This window comes from Microcebus murinus, chromosome 2 (genome assembly GCF_040939455.1).
Source record: "Microcebus murinus isolate Inina chromosome 2, M.murinus_Inina_mat1.0, whole genome shotgun sequence".
NCBI classification, from domain to species: Eukaryota; Metazoa; Chordata; class Mammalia; order Primates; family Cheirogaleidae; genus Microcebus; species Microcebus murinus.
Genome location: NC_134105.1, coordinates 118735544 through 118752435, shown reverse-complemented (window position 1 = coordinate 118752435; position 16892 = coordinate 118735544). Strand labels below are relative to the sequence as shown.

At 32.3% G+C, this 16892-nt stretch overlaps 1 protein-coding gene across 5 annotated transcripts in view; it reads right to left on the bottom strand.

Annotated features, from left to right (window-relative positions):
* Positions 1-16892, bottom strand: part of SUCO (SUN domain containing ossification factor) — an 87769-nt gene that overhangs the window by 43605 nt on the left and 27272 nt on the right. For all 5 annotated transcript variants that reach the window (XR_001154267.2, XM_012765120.3, XM_076000389.1 and 2 more), the window contains exons 2-9: positions 11487-11601; positions 9711-9821; positions 7370-7524; positions 6177-6314; positions 5448-5598; positions 1881-2004; positions 1053-1177; positions 361-428 (exon numbers count right to left, since the gene is read on the bottom strand). Coding sequence is in view for 3 of the 5 variants with exons in the window: in XM_012765120.3 (XP_012620574.2) it covers positions 361-428; positions 1053-1177; positions 1881-2004; positions 5448-5598; positions 6177-6314; positions 7370-7524; positions 9711-9821; positions 11487-11601 (987 nt within the window). In the remaining 2 variants the exon portion in view is untranslated. The remainder of the gene's footprint in view (positions 1-360; positions 429-1052; positions 1178-1880; positions 2005-5447; positions 5599-6176; positions 6315-7369; positions 7525-9710; positions 9822-11486; positions 11602-16892) is intronic.

Below are 16892 nucleotides of genomic sequence, written 5' to 3'. Positions count from 1 at the left end.
CTTTGCCTCCTTCATCTGCCATTTCCTATGAATCCTTCAAGATTCAGCTCAAGAATTACCTCTTCCAGGAAGCCTGCTCTCATCCCCTCTTGCAGTCATACATCATCTCTCTTTCTATGATACCCTTTCAACAGTGCTTTAAATACCATTTCCTAATTGTTTAACGAGGTCTGTCATTGTTTTTTGTAACCTCCTTAAAAAGAAAGGCATTTTGTCCTCAATTTTGCATAGTACCAGCACTAATCAATCATAAATGTTTATTAAATGAGTATATGAATAAATCAATCTACCCCCAATATAAAAGCTTGATATAATATGTACACATATAGAATATACTTTTTAAAATTTTGTATTACTTACCAAATTTTAGTGCTACAAGGATTCAACATATAAAGATCCATGTTTTCTATAAGAATAGCAGATGTGCTCTATTTTAAAAAGAGGAAAGTGAATAAATTACTTAAGGAAAAATAATGAAAAAATATTTGTTTCAATTCTAAAGTTTTCAAGGATTTAAGTATTTTTACAATATATAAACCCTAACACTCTGAAATACTCATTTGGGAAAGCAGCTAAGATTTACCAGTTCTACAGCACTAAATTAACTTTATAACAACACATTTATATTCAATGTCTGTTACCATAAAGCAAAAATGATTTTCTGTTAGCTATTTCCTTTTTAAAATTTCATACAGGTTTTAAAAGTTTAAAAAAAAAGGGTACAATGTATAAACCAATATAACTAAGAATTCATATAAGATAATGTCTTGAAAGGCATATGCTGTATTTATTAGTGAACCAGGAAAATAGCTCATATTAAAATATATACAGGGTTTCCCAAAAGTCACCATACACACAGGGAAAATGGAAAATTGTAGCTAAACATCCCTTTATTTATAAAGTATTCATTACAAAATTTTACAAAATTTTTCCATTGTATGAAGACTTTTGGGACACCCTGTAGTTGCCAGTAAGTAACAAATACCTATATTTTTAAAAGTCATTGGTTTCCTACATGTTTTAAAAAAAAAAAAAAACTTATGCTAAAATACCTTGGCTTCCGGATTAGCTGCCAGAATTTTGGCACCACATTCTACTGAGGCATAATTATTTCGATTTTTCTGAACTTTTTTGGTGGCATGTGAACCTCCATTAGAAGATGGATGCATTGACTGACCTGCAGACAAACCTTACTATAAACATATATTTTTGATGATTACAATTGAAACTACCCCAGCAACACAATGATCTCAAAAGCAACAAGCTACCTTCTAGAGAAGAAAAGATTTAAATGCTTAACAGAATATTTTAAAAGTCTGTAAGAAATTCAAAATGCTTTACCTCAATAGTTTAAAATATCCCCAATAAACAAATCAACTACAAAAATCTGTATTACTTGATTTCCATCAAGGTAATATAACTCACAAGATGAAGCTTGTCCATGAGAATTAAAGCTTTATGTATTTACATTATTCTATTAAGGATAAGTGTTATCTTTCTATGTGTAACCCTAACATAAAGAATTCTTAACTCTGAGACTTAGTCTACAAAAACAAAAATAAAATGTAATATTTATTGCAATTCTATTTACAGCTTAAATCATTATGACTAACAAATTTCATGCCTCAATTTTCTTATAAATTGAGATGAAAATCACTGTTCTGCCTTCTTTATTTTATTCTCACTTAATAATTACAAAAATAGCTTTTAATTAAGATTAAAACCATATAATTATATACAGGTAAATGAAATATGAGTAATCAAGAGCACTTGGTTAAGTTTCACCTTTAAAAAAAACATTTTCAAAAGTTTTACTTTATTTTACCAATTAAAGAGAGAAAAGCATATTCAAACTACCCCCTAAAATAAAAAAAAATTACTTTTTTCTTTTTCTACTTCCATAACTTTCTTCTTCCATTCATCAAACGTTGGTATATCTTCTGGATCTTTGGGACTTGTTACAGATGTAGGGTCAATTTCTCCGGGTTTTGTATAATCAGAACTCTGAAAGACATGCCAAAAAAAAACCAGATTTCAATTTTCAAAGAATACAAATTAATAAATTATAAAAATACCAATGTGTTAAATTGAATAAAAGTCCAATTTTATAATAAATAATATTTCAAAAAAGGAAAAAGGTAAAAAGTTTTATTTAGTCTACTTAAAAGCTGAATTTCTTTTGAAAGAATTAAAACCTTAGATTTAGGATATATTCCTTCAAATGTTTGCAACATAAGCATGGGTTGTTTAAAAAAGCCAATATTATATCCTAAGCAAACAATTATTTATACATAAACTGTACAAATTAATAAAATATTATACTTATAGTACATACACCTTTAAAATCTAAATTAAGATAACACATCCACTAAAGGAATCTAACTAATTTAAGAGTAAGTAATATATATTATTTCCAGAAAATCCTTAACAAGAAGTACCACGTATATAAAAGTTTTAAGGTGAATTTAAAAACCTAAATGTGAAAAAAGAAAACTTTACATTTTAGAAGAAGAAAAAACATCTTTATGAATCAGGCTAACAAAAGGATTTTACAAAATGGAGAATGTATAAATCATTTTTAAAAAGCTGATACATTTGACTAGATTAACATTAAAAAATTAAATAAATCAAAAGACCATAAACTACATGGAATAATAAGCCAGAGACTGACAGAAGTATCTGCAACACATTCAGCCAAAACAAGTAATTATTACCAACTATGAAGAGTATCTACAAATCAATAAAAGGAGAGAACAGGAGGGGGACCCAAAGAATAAAAATAAATTCAGCAAAAAGAAAACATAATTTCAGTAATAATCATGGAATGCAAATGAAAACCATCATATGCTCAATCATATAAATTTTATCAATATGATAGAGGTTAAATTGTGACAGTCGGTGGCCAAGTGTGGCATGTTTGCTAACTGAAGGGAGTATGAAATATAACAATATTAAGTAAAGATATGTATACTCACTAAATCCACTTCTATGTATAAATGTCAGTGAAAATACACATGTGTGCCTCAAAAATATGCATAAGAATGCTCATTGGAGTACTGTTTTAAATAAAAAAAATAAGAAACAACCTCAATATCCATTAACTGAAGAATGGATCAATTGGGGCAGAGCAGTTGTAACAGAGCAGTGGGAACAATGAACGGACAAATCTTAAAAACAATGTTGAGTAAAATGGTACTTAAAGCAAGAAGGATGTCATTCTATATTGATTCAAAATATGCCACCTACTATATTGGCAACTATATTGCTTATAGTTATTTGGAAAGCTCTAAAATTAAAAAGAAAAAACAACAGAAAACTCCACCAAATTGAAAATACTGGTTAGATCTGAAGAGAAGGGATGTCACTGAGGAAGGAAATACAATTGTGATTTTTTTTCCTTAAACAAAAAGTGAATACACAGATGTTCATTCAATTATTTAATCATTTCTGTATTCCTAAAACAATCCTTAGCGTATTTATTAACTGTGCCTTGAGAAGTATACCAAAGTCTATTTAGACAGTCAACTTTGGTAAATAACACAAGTCTCATATGGTATATATTTGCTATATTAGGGCATGCTTTTGAATACTAACATGAAATACCCATAATTTCTGGAACTATAATTTACTTTTTCTTTAAAGAAAAAATTCCACACCTCGTCTTAGGAAGACTTTGCAATTTGGTGCCTACCCAACTTCCATCTTCTAGTGTTTTATAGAATAAGCTAACTTACTAAATAAAGCCTATGGCTAGTTAAAAAAAAAAATGGCAGAAAATAAAGATTAAAAAGGTAGCATTACCACTAATTTTAAAAATTAAATAAAAATATAGTTTAAATATATTGAGAAAAGAAACAGTTATAAAAATTAACCTAGCTACATAGTAAACAGCAAAGCCCAAATACAAAAATTGCAATGAAAAGTACAAGAACACATAAACCCTTTGAGGCCCAGAGAAACAATCACTATTTCCTCTTAGCAACAAATAAGAGAACTAAACAATACAATAAAAATCACTTTCGTAATGCAGTTATCTACAAACAATACAATAAAATCACTTTATAAAACACTGTCTATAAGCATGGCAAACAGTGTCTCCCAGATCATTGAGACAACAGGATAGCACAAAGATCTAGATGGATCAGAAAGCAAACACCCCCCCACCCCCACCCCCACTCACACAAACTTAACTAGAAAGAGTTATCCTGAATTGGATACTACTAAAACTACAAGACATTACTCATCATATGCTCAATATCTGTGACAATTTTTCTAGGATTCTAATTTATTTAGTAGGTAATGAATACAGTTAATTAAAATTCCAATCCTTTGCCTATTAGCACAGACTCCCAAACAGTTTAAGTCCCTTAGGTAAAAAAGAGCAGTTTCTTCATCTGCAAAGTTAAGGAGAACAAGCAAATGTAGGACAAAGCTGGCTGCCATGCTTAAATTTTATATTTGATACTTAAATAGCTCCAAAGAAGGTATGTTTTAATGTTTGTCTACTTTTATTTATGGATGTGATAACTGACAATTAAACTTTAATTGCCAAATATGCTTGATTTGGTTTCAGTGGGAAAATTAGTTCCTTTAAGATGTTGGACTATGAAACACTGAGCTCCTATATTTATAAGAAGCATCACAGAAACAGTTTTATTGAAAGTCTCCAAAACAAAGTTTCATCAGTTATAAGTGCAGATTCACTGAAACTATGTGAAGAAGAAAGTGGAGAAGATCCCAAATTAAAAAGGAACAAATGCGGATGCAGTACTCAGCACTTTCATCTCACTTGTTTTTGTTAAATTTATGGAGTGAACTTCATCTCTTTTACCTAGTTATTTCTTACCTGAAGGGAGCCTAAACTGCTGTGTTGACACTTCCTAAGGAAATTCTATACTGGCCTTTACATGAAGTCAAAGTAGAACTCAGAAGGAAAAAGGAAAGTAATACTGCTCCACTGTGATAAGTCCTATCTTTATTATAAGAATCACATTCTGAAATATAAGTTGGTCTAGCTGTATTTTGCACACAAATATGGTAAAATGTCCTATAAAAATAATTCTGGTTGAAGAGCTCAAATTTAACTTTGTATTACTAACTTAAAATTTGAAGATACTTAAATTTAATAGTCACAGCCTCTTCTATATAGTTTTTCAAGAAACTGCTTAAATAAGGACTCTATGTATCTGGCATCAAACAGCTGATGGTAGCAGAAAACCATTTATTTAATAATTTACAACAAAGAGTTCATAGTTGGAACAACTTATATAAAAATACTATATCTGATATAGAACCATGAAGTAACCACTTATTCTCAGCAAGACACTACTGTCTACTTAATGTTCCTAAATTTATGACAAATATGGTTAGCAAATTACTATAAGATTAGTTAATAACAAAAACATATTACATAATGAAGTAAAAGATAGTATAAGTTATATACCTACCTCATTTTTTAAATTATCTGAAGCATTCAATGCAGATTTTGGATCATCATTACCCTTTTCACTTGCTGCAACTTTTGATTCAAATTCTGACTTTGTTATCTTTCCTTTGCCATGTGAGGATGACGCATTTTCTATATGCTGACCAACAAGGCTATTTGAAACCAAACAATATATTAAACAAATTTTAGCTAGATAAGTTTTATACAATCTAAATTGTTACAACTATTATGTACAAAGTAAATCAAGAAAAGAACACACAGCCAGGCATGGTGGCTCACACCTGTAATCCTAGCTCTCTGGGAGGCCAAGGCGGGTGGATTGCTCGAGATCAGGAGTTCGAAACCGGCCTGAGCAAGAGCGAGACCCCCGTCTATACCATACATAGAAAGAAATTAATTGGCCAACTGATATATATAGAAAAAATTAGCAGGGCATGGTGGCACATGCCTGTAGTCCCAGCTACTCGGGAGGCTGAGGCAGTAGGATCGCTTGAGCCCAGGAGTTTGAGGTTGCTGTGAGCCAGACTGACGCCATGGCACTCACTCTAACCTGGACAACAAAGCGAGACTCTGTCTCAAAAAAACAAAAAACAAACAAACAAAAAGAACACAAAGAGATGAGTTTTCTCTCAATCATAAATTGGAATTAATCATATACCAAAGTCCATTTAAATGTGATTCTGCTGTTATTACAGAATCATACCAACAAAAAACAATGGCACATACCCACCTTTCAGGTGGACTGACAAAGGAAGGTTGTTCAATTGAAGCACTTGCATCAAGGGCCTCACCAACATCACAATCGGTTTCAGATTGCTCAGTTTCACTTGTTTTGGCTACAGGGATAGTACCAGATTTTTCTATTTCACTAAGAAAAGAAACAAGAAAGACAATCTGGTGATTAAATGAACTTAATGTAATATAAGCTAAAAATGCTACCAGTGATTTCTAAAACATAATCTAAGCCAAAGAAAGAAGAATGCTTTACAGTTCTTCTATGTACTTTATGTATACAAACTCATTTGATAATGGAAATCTTAATGTGGGATTAAGAGATGGACATTCTGTTTTGTTGTTTGGAGTGTTGTTGGAAGGAGCAAAGAAGAGTACTTAACAGATTTCCTAAATTAAAAATAACGTAAGCCTGGCCGGGCGCGGTGGCTCACGCCTGTAATCCTAGCTCTCTGGGAGGCCGAGGCGGGCGGATTGCTCAAGGTCAGGAGTTCAAAACCAGCCTGAGCAAGAGCGAGACCCCGTCTCTACTATAAATAGAAAGAAATTAATTGGCCAACTGATATATATATATATATAAAAAAAAAAATTAGCCGGACATGGTGGCGCATGCCTGTAGTCCCAGCTACTCGGGAGGCTGAGGCAGAAGGATCGCTCGAGCCCAGGAGTGTGAGGTTGCTGTGAGCTAGGCTGACGCCACGGCACTCACTGTAGCCTGGACAACAAAAGCGAGACTCTGTCTCAAAAAAAAAAAAATAACGTAAGCCTAAATTCTGAGTATTTATTATTAAGCTGAAAGAGGTAGCTAGCTATTCACACAAAAACATAACTATGCATGGAATGGATGCGTAATCGAAATGAATAACCTGACATTTCAGCTTTTGATAATTATAGGAAAGATTATTCAAATAAGCACTATGTTTCCTAAGTAGAACCTCAACCTCACTTTGCCTAGACTATGTAGACATTTCACAGCTGAGATCTAATCAACTTCATTGAATTAGCTAAATAAACAAACTCATTATAAAATCATTACATTCCAAACATACGTACACAAAACACAGGCATTGTAACTTAGGTTTCCTATCTAGCCTACACTTCAAACACTTCAAAGGCAGTATTCAAGTTGCCTTATCTTATTAAGAAATTTTTCTATCATTAACTAAAGAGTCTTCTTTTGTAATCACTTACTCAAGCTTTGAGACAGGAGTGATTTCTGAGGTAGATGAGCTGGAAATATTTTCAACGTTTTCACTGCCCACGACTACACTGGAAGAATCTTCATGTAAATCAACTGTAGGGAGTGTCTCAACTACAGGTGGACTTAACTTTTTTGACTCCATTTTCTGTTTAAAAAAAAAAGCTATATTAAATGTTGAGAATAGTAAATCATCTCTTTAGATGAACAGGTGTTTATAGAAAATATTTCCAAAAAATGACAATATAAAGAATGTCCACTAAAAAAGTATTCATAAAACCCTTTCTTCTAATATTACTACGCCTACGGAATATATTTTATATTAAAACACAGGCTCTATACATTTTTCATGGTATTTCATAAACTAAGACAAAGAGCTTGTCTCTTTCTCGTTTCCTATTTCCTACTTTGTATCAGGACCTAAAAACATTTCCCTCTTACTGTAATTAATTAATGCTCAGAGCAAAAAAAAATCCTATGTAAATATACAAAACAGTACAACACATAGTTCTTATGCCCCTGAGCAGTTTAGGAAATAACATGTATCAATAAACAATATATGTATAAGTAACATTACAAAGCAATAAATGATTCTTGCTGCTCCTTCATTCCTGAATTCCTGGGCCATTTACCCCTCCAAAACATAATCTGAAATCTACCTAACATCTATTCATTTTCGAAAACCTCTATCAGTGCCTCCTCCCCCACAACCACTCCTAAAAAGAATTAGCCATTCATTCCCCTTCCTCTAAGCCTCCACTGTTTTCTGTACAGACTTTTATCACAGCATTTATAACACCTGAATTGCCATTATTCACGTCTCTCTCTTGAACTATACTATAAATATCTTGAGTAAGAACTATGTTCTCTTGATTTTCATATTTCCAGTATCTAGAACCTAGTACACACTAGGTATTTTAAATATTTGAATAAATGAATGAATAAATGAATAAGAGGTACTCATACTCAGTTCAATGAAAAGAGAAACTATGGACTACTATGGATTACAAAAGTTAGGCCTTAAAGAAAAGAAGGGCCAGTATTGCAGCAAGAAAAAAACACAAGGCACACAAGGCATGGAGTCAGAAGAATATGAAGTATGATCATTTCGATAATTATTTACACTAAAAATCTCACAAAGAAATACAAATTATTAATTTTTATTTTTATTGTAGTAGCTTTGAGAGAAGGACTACTGCCTTATTATCAAATATTGTATTATTATTTCAAACATGTATTCAAAATTTTAAAATAATTTACACTCTTTTTTTAAGTTTCCAAAATCCAATGTGTATTTCACATTTAGAGTAAATCTCAATTTGGACTAGCCACATTTCAAGTGCTCAATAGCCACATGTGCCTAGTAGCTACTGCATTAAACAGCATGGGCATAAAAGATGTAGCAAGCATTTGAAAGTATTTGAGCAAGAGTATACCATGATAAAAATTCTAAGAAATGAACGATGGCAGGACGATTCAGGATAGTCATATAATTGGAAGTGATACAGGTATCACTCTTCTCTTACTCCTAATGTACATACTCTTGACAAATGTCTTCTAGAATGCAATAAAATGAAACTCACTCTATCTCTTTAGATAACTCAGTAAGTTATAAAATAGCCTTGGCTGTATTGAGAGAAAGAGAGAAAGAAAATTATTCCTCACTATGAGCTGAAATTTTTTTTTTTTTAATATTTGAGATGTTTAGTTTTTCCTTAGTCCTTCTGCCTCCAGATCAAATACCTCCAGTTCCTTCAGCCATTACTGATATTAAATGGTTTCTAGATGACTTAGCATTCTGGTCAGTTTACAATATATATATATTTTACTTTTTAATATTTTTCATAAAATCTGGCACAATAAATGAAAAACAATACTTAGAATATAGTATGAGAGAAAAAGGGAGAAAACATATTTTAACCTATAATCTAATTAATTCATGTTCCACAATAAGTGAAAATGTTGGATCAAAATACCATGTTCTACATACAAATACTTCCTTTAGCTATAAGAGAAACAGATTAGAAAAATATTTCCTGACATTTGAAAACCTGAAGAAATACATTACACTGACCCAAAACGAAACCTAAGAAGAAATGAGGACTTACACCCAAACTTTTACTACAAAAAGAATAGTCACATATTTATTATTAAATCTCAGATTTTTACATGTTCTCTAAAGTACTACTATTAGCAGGTGAATGGCTGAAGTCCAGTTACATGGTACTTCAAAATGAAAAAAATAGTAATACACAGGGGTAACCAACCAGGTTTTCTATCTTGTGAACTAGTTTGAAAGTGCATGTTATTAAAAATCAAAGCAGCATGGCTTACTTGTACATCCACAAAGTAGTCATCTTTTAATTTATGTTCTTCTGGAGGAATAGGTAAATTTGAACCCGATTTTCCCGATAATTCAGTATTGATAGGTTCTTCTCTTTCAACCTATAAAGCAACAAAGAAAAAAAATACTGATAAAATGGGTTTCAACAAAACAGTTCTAAAGCAATAAAAGGCTATCTCTTTCTACTGAGTAAAACCAAAAATAACTGCTGTGTATATATTTGACTCTAATTACTTTCATTTGTTTATATGCTTATTGTCTATCTTCCCTTCTTGCCACTACACTTAAAATGTATAATACATGAGTTGAAGAACCTCATTTGAATTCTTAATAAGCACTCCAGTCCTACCACCCATCAATATGTGTTAGGCATATAGTAAAAGTTCAATAAATATTTGATGAATGAATGTACATAAAGCTCTTTCATCTCTCTTTGACACTTAATTCACATTCGAGTTAGGACTCCTAATACCTATACATCTTTAAATGTGTCTTCTAGAGTATAAATTTCATAAAAACAAAGTTTATATTCATCTTTGTTTACCTGAGTCTACCTAGCACATACTAGGTATCTAAATATTTGCTGAAAGACTGTTTCCCTCACTTAATGCTTTTCTAAAATTCATTTTTACATTTAACTCATCAAAAAAGAGATTAGATCTAAATCTTATAGATTGTATGAAAACATAAAATTATAATTTTTTGGAGAGATATTTAGCAAGTCTTCAAAATTAAGTGCTCCATCCAAAATATATATCCTATATAACTCAAAAATGTAAATAATCCAATCAAAATAACACACCAAAAAAAAAAAAAAAGACCCAAGCATGTAAAAGTAAATACATGTGTTTAAATAAATACATGTGTTGATATACACACACACTCATATGGCTAGGAACACAATGCAAAAGTCTGTCAATAAAGAAATGATTAATAAATGGTGATATATATATATGATAGAATAAAAATGTAGCCATTCAGAAAAATATATCAACATGAAAAGGTGATAAACTACATATCACTTAGGGAGAAGAGGAAGTCAATTTGTAGAATATTTACATGACATTTTAATGGAAATAAAAATATTAATTTGTGTATGCTTATAAAGGTGTATCTAAACCCACAGTATAAAGTCTGAACATTTTCATAAGAACTAGCAAACTGTTATTCCTTTGGGGAGGGGAATGGGATATAAATATGAATATTTTAGAGTCAATATAAATTACTTCTGTAATTTTAAATAAACACACTGAAGTTGAGGGTAAAGGCCATATCTAGTCAATGACTCACCTTTTATCATTTACAATGACTTAGAGACCATCAGGTTTTTTGGACTCTATTTATTGCACAAACAAACTACAAAGCCACTGATTGCAGATTCTCCTTGTAATACTCATTTCTAATAGTTTTTAATTTATAAGATTGGGGATTCTTTAGAAACTCTTGAAGTATTTCAGATCATTAAAAATAGAGCACTAGAGCACTAGTTTTCAGTTCTCGGAACATGCACTATTTTTCTCCTTACTATAAGCCTAATGATGTTACAAAATTCCAAATACAAGCAGTAAGACTAAATATATAAAAACCTCCGAGTTATCTTAATTTCATAATTACCTGAGTAACTCCTCAGGTTACAGCAAAGGAAAATACAAGTCTCCAACAAAAATTATGGCATGGTATTTCTGAAATTACTTTTATTCTGAATGTTTTGAGACAGTCTTAGAAAGCTAACACAACAATTATAAAGTCAACTTTATTTAAGGTACCTTTTTCTGGAATTGTACATCTTCATTTTCTAGTGCACAATTGTCATCTGGAGAGTAATATGATGACGCTGAAGCTGAAGAACTTTCTTTACAACATACACGCCAACTGGGAAGCCTGTAAACACCCACCACCACCGCCGTGGCCACCGCCGCCGCCACCGCCGCCACCACCACCACCAACAACAACAACAATAAAAAAAAGGAAAGAAAGGAGGAAAAGTTATTAAGTCAATATATTCCCTATAGGGGCTAGAATTTAAGGCAATAAACATGCAGATGGTTCCTATCCTAACACCCTTAACAACTTAATGATGAAGATAAATGTACATAAGACAAGGGCTTTTTATTTAATGCCCCAAGAAAAATATAAACATTATCAGCATTCTAAGTAAGGCATTATGAATTTTATGAAGGTACAACAGACTTCACAGAAGCAGTATCTGATCATTATCATAAAAGGAACACAGAAGGTTGTCAAAGAGCTAACCTCAGAAAGTACCAAAAACCAATGTTATTCTAAATTCTACCAAATATTTAAAACAGATAATTCTAAAGTTACCTATTAATAAATGGTTTCAAAGCATATAAGTTTCCAAATTACTTTTACATAGGAAACATAAGAGTGATAGCAAAAATTAACAGAAACAGCACACACACAAATGAACACCATAGGCTAGCAGTGCTTAGAAATAAGATGCAAAACATCTAAAAAAAAAAAAGGTAAAAAAGAAACTCCCAAGGAACATACCAGAGGAGGCATATAGTACTCAAGTGGAGTTTAACTCTGATATGATATTCAAAACTGAATATAATAATTATTTGATATAATAAAATATATTTATTTAATTGGCCATATAAAAATATCAAGGAAAAAAAATCTTATTATCTCCATAGCCAATGAAAAATATCTAACAAACATATATCAAGATTTTTAAAATCAATAAAATAGGAATAAGTATATATTTAAAATGTGAAATATATGCAGAATATATAAGCTTTTTAAAAGTAAATATCATACTTAGTGAAGAAACCTAAAAACACCCCTATATACCCATTATCACTAGTATTATAAAACATGATGATAACAGAGATATAAAAATGGAAAACGAGACAGTAAAATTATCATTAATTGCAAATAATGAGTCAACCTGCATTAGCTGCATATAATGAATTTATATGATTGGAAAATATGAAAAAAATCACCTATTAAAAGTCCTAGATATAGGCCAGGTGCGGTGGCTCATGCCTGTAATCCTAGCACTTTGGGAGGCCGAGGCGGGCGGATTGCTCAAGGTCAGGAGTTTGAAACCAGCCTGAGCGAGACCCCGTCTCTACCAAAAATAGAAACAAATTAATTGACCAACTAAAAATATATATACAAAAAATTAGCCGGGCATGGTGGCGCATGCCTGTAGTCCCAGCTACTCGGGAGGCTGAGGCAGTAGGATTGCTGAGCCCTGGAGATTGAGGTTGCTGTGAGCCAGGCTGATGCCACGGCACTCACTCTAGCCTGGGCAACAAAGTGAGACTCTGTCTCAAAAAAAAAAAAAAAAAAAAAAAGTCCTAGATATAAAAATTATATTCCTGGGCATAAAGTTAAGAAACAAATCGACAGACTCCATATTCAAACCATCACCATCAGTTATAAAATGGAATATAAGAAGAGTACCCCATAGAAACAGTAAAATACCAAGATATAAACTTATCAAGAAATTTTCTATTAAGTAGAAATTTTTGAAATTGCCAATATTTGACAATTCTTTTACCTGGAAACAATGTCAGTTTCACACAATTCAAAATAATACATAAGGAAGATTTGAAAACCATTATTATTTACTGAGCAATTATTTTAGAGAAAAAAGAGGTAAATATCAAATTAATCAGCTACGACAAGAAAGTGGTTTCCTTGAAAAAAGAAAAAAAAAGAAAATGAGGAAAGAAAAACAAGGAAATGGCTTCCTTGAAAAATAAAAAAACTTTTTAGAGTTGCTTGACTTTTTAAACTATGAACACATTAAAAAGTAAAGAAGGAGAAAAATCAGGGTACATAATATATGTGGTATGTTACCCATGTATGACATTTGTATGTACACAAATGCCTCTGGAAGAATTATTTTTAAAGGATCATTTTGCAAGCCTCCATGGAAGAAAGTTGATGGGTGTGTTATCAAGGCAGTAGAAAGACAGTTTCATTGTATAACCTACATCTTTTGAAATATGAACAAGAATATATTGTAAATATAAGACTTTAAGGAAAATATTTAAAAAAGTAAAATAATGTTTATATTTTATTGGAAATTTTCATGCTATAATATTAACAGGATAGAAAAGTTATGCATACAACAATCTTAGCATATACACTTGGATAGCAAAAAGTTTGCAAGCAAACATCAAAACCTGTGGATATAAGAATTTTGGTGTGTAAAGAACGATGATGGTACTTTGATGGGGATTGCATTTATTTTGTAGATCATTTTAGGTAATATTGACATTTTAACGATATTGATTCTACTAATCCATGAACAAGGGAGATTTTTCCATCTGTTAACACCTTCTACAATTTCTTTTTTTAGCGTTTCGTGGTTCTCCTTGTATAAGTCTTTCATATCTTTCGTTAAATATATTCCTGGATATTTAATTTTCTTTGGGGCTACAGTAAAAGGTATTCCATTTTTTATTTGAGTTTCGGCTTGATTGTTATTGGCATATATGAATGCCTCTGATTTGTGTATGTTGATATTGTAACCTGAGACTTTACTGAATTCATTTATCAAATCTAGGAGTCTCTCGGACGAATCCATGGGGTTTTCTAGATATAATATCATATCATCGGCAAAGAGCGAGAGTTTGATCTCATTTGCCCCGGCTTGGATGCTTTTAATACCCCTCTCTCTTGCATGACTGCTATAGCTAGGACTTCGAGCACTATGTCAAATAGAAGTGAAGATAGTGGGCATCCTTGTCTAGTTCTGGTTTGAAGTGGGAATGGTTTCAATTTTTCCCCATTCAGTATGATACTGGCCGTCGGTTTGTCATAAATGGACTTGATAATTTTAATGTATGAACCGTCTATGCCTATTTTGTTAACAGTTTTTATCATAAAGGTAGGTTGGACTTTGTCAAATGCTTTTTCTGCATCTATTGAGAGAATCATATGGTTTTTGTTCTGGCTTTTATTAGAGGCGAACTGCATTTATAGATTTGCATATGTTGAACCAGCCCTCCATCCCTGGAATAAAGCCTACCTGGTCATGGTGAATTATTTTTCTGATGTGCTGCTGAATTGAATTCTATTTGCTAAAATGTTGTTGAGGATGTTTGCATCTATATTCGTGAGGGATACTGGTCTATAATTTTCTTTTTTTGTTGTGTCCTTTTCTGGCTTTATTATCAAGGTGATATTGGCTTTGTGGAATGAGTTAGGAAAGATAACATCCTTCTCAATGTTGTGAAATAATTTCTGTAGTATTGGTATGAGTTCTTCTTTGTATGTTTGGTAAAACTCTGAAGTGTAGCCATCTGGTCCGGGACTTTTCCATTTTGGGAGGTTTTTAATTGCTGCTCCCATTTCTGAGCTTGAGATCGGTCTATTCAGAAATTCTGTTACCTCCTCAGTGAGCTTAGGGAGGTTGTATGTTTCCAGGAATTTGTCTATTTTCTCCTCATTATGTAGTTTTGGGGCATATAGTTTTTTATAGTAATTAAAAATAATGTTTTGCATTTCTGTGGTGTCTGTTGTAACCTCTCCTTTTTCATTTCTAATTAAGCTTATTAGAGTCCTTTCCTTTTGAGTTCTTATCAATCTAGCAAGAGGGCTATCAATTTTGTTTATCTTTTCAAAAAAACAGCTTCTGGTTTTGTTGATCCTCCGTATAATTTTCTTGTTCTCAATTTCATTTAGTTCTGCTTTGATCTTAGTTATTTCTTTTCTTCTACTAGGATTGGAATTGGTTTTCTCTTCCTTTTCCAATTCCTTGAGTCTAATTCATTAGGTCGTCAGTATCAAGCTTTCTGTTTTTTTGGATGTGAGTGCTTATTGCTATTAGTTTTCTTCTCAGGTATGCTTTTGCTGTATCCCACAGGTTTTGAAAACTTGTGCCTCCGTTATCATTTAGTTCGAAGAAACTCTTGATTTCCCTCTGAATTTCCTCTTTGACCCAATTTTTCAATTACAGATTGTTTAGTTTCCATGACTTTGTGAAGCAGTGAGTGTTTCTGTAGGAATTGAACTCTTATTTTATATCACTATGTTCAGAGAAGACACATATGGAACCCAAAAAGACCTCGTATAGCCAAAGCAATCTTAAGTAAAAAGAACAAAATGGGAGGCATCAGTCTTCCAGACTTAGAGCTGTACTACAAAGCAATCATAATTAAAACAACCTGGTATTGGCACAAGAACAGAGACACTGATCTTTGGAACAGGACTGAGATTCCAGAGATGAAACCATCTGCATATGGTAATCTAATCTTTGATAAAGCAGACAAAAATGTACATTGGGGAAAAGAATCTCTTTTCAATAAATGATGCTGGGAAAACTGGATAGCTACATGCAGAAGAATGAAACTGGATCCATACCTCTCACCTCTCACAAAAAACCACTCAAGATGGATGACAGAGTTAAACCCTAAGGCATGAATAGTTAAGAATCCTAGAAGATGATGTTGGGAAGACCCTTTCAGACATTGGCCTAGGCAAAGAATTTTTGAAGAAGACCCCCCAAAGCAATCAACACAGCAACAAAAATAAACAAATGGGATCAGATCAAATTAAAAAGCTTCTGCACAGTCAAGGACACTATTAGAGCGAATAGACAACCTACAGAATGGGAGAAAATATTTGCTCTCTACACATCTGATAAAGGTCTGATAACAAGAATCTATCTAGAACTTAAAAGTATCAACAAGAAAAAAAATCAAACCACCCTATAAATAAATGGGCAATAGAAATGAACAGGAACTTTTCCAAAGAAGACAGAATAATGGCCAGCAAACATAAAAAAAATGCTCAACACCTCTAATCATCAGAAAAATACAAATCAAAACCACAATGAGATATCACCTAACCCCAGTGAGATTGGCCTCTACCAAAAAATCCCAAAACAACAAATGCTGGCGATGATTTGGAGAGACAATAACACTCTTACACTGCTGGTGGGACTGCAAGTTAGTGCAACCTCTGTGGAAGAGAATTTGGAGATTCCTCAAAGAGCTAAAAATAGAAATACCATTCGATCCAGCAATAGCATTATTAGGCATCTACCCAAAAGAGCATAAGACATTCTATAATAAAGACATCTGCACCCGAATGTTTATGGCTGCACAATTCACTATTGCAAGGACATGGAAACAACCCAAATGTCCGTCAATTCATGAGTGGATTATTAAAATTTGGTATATGTATAC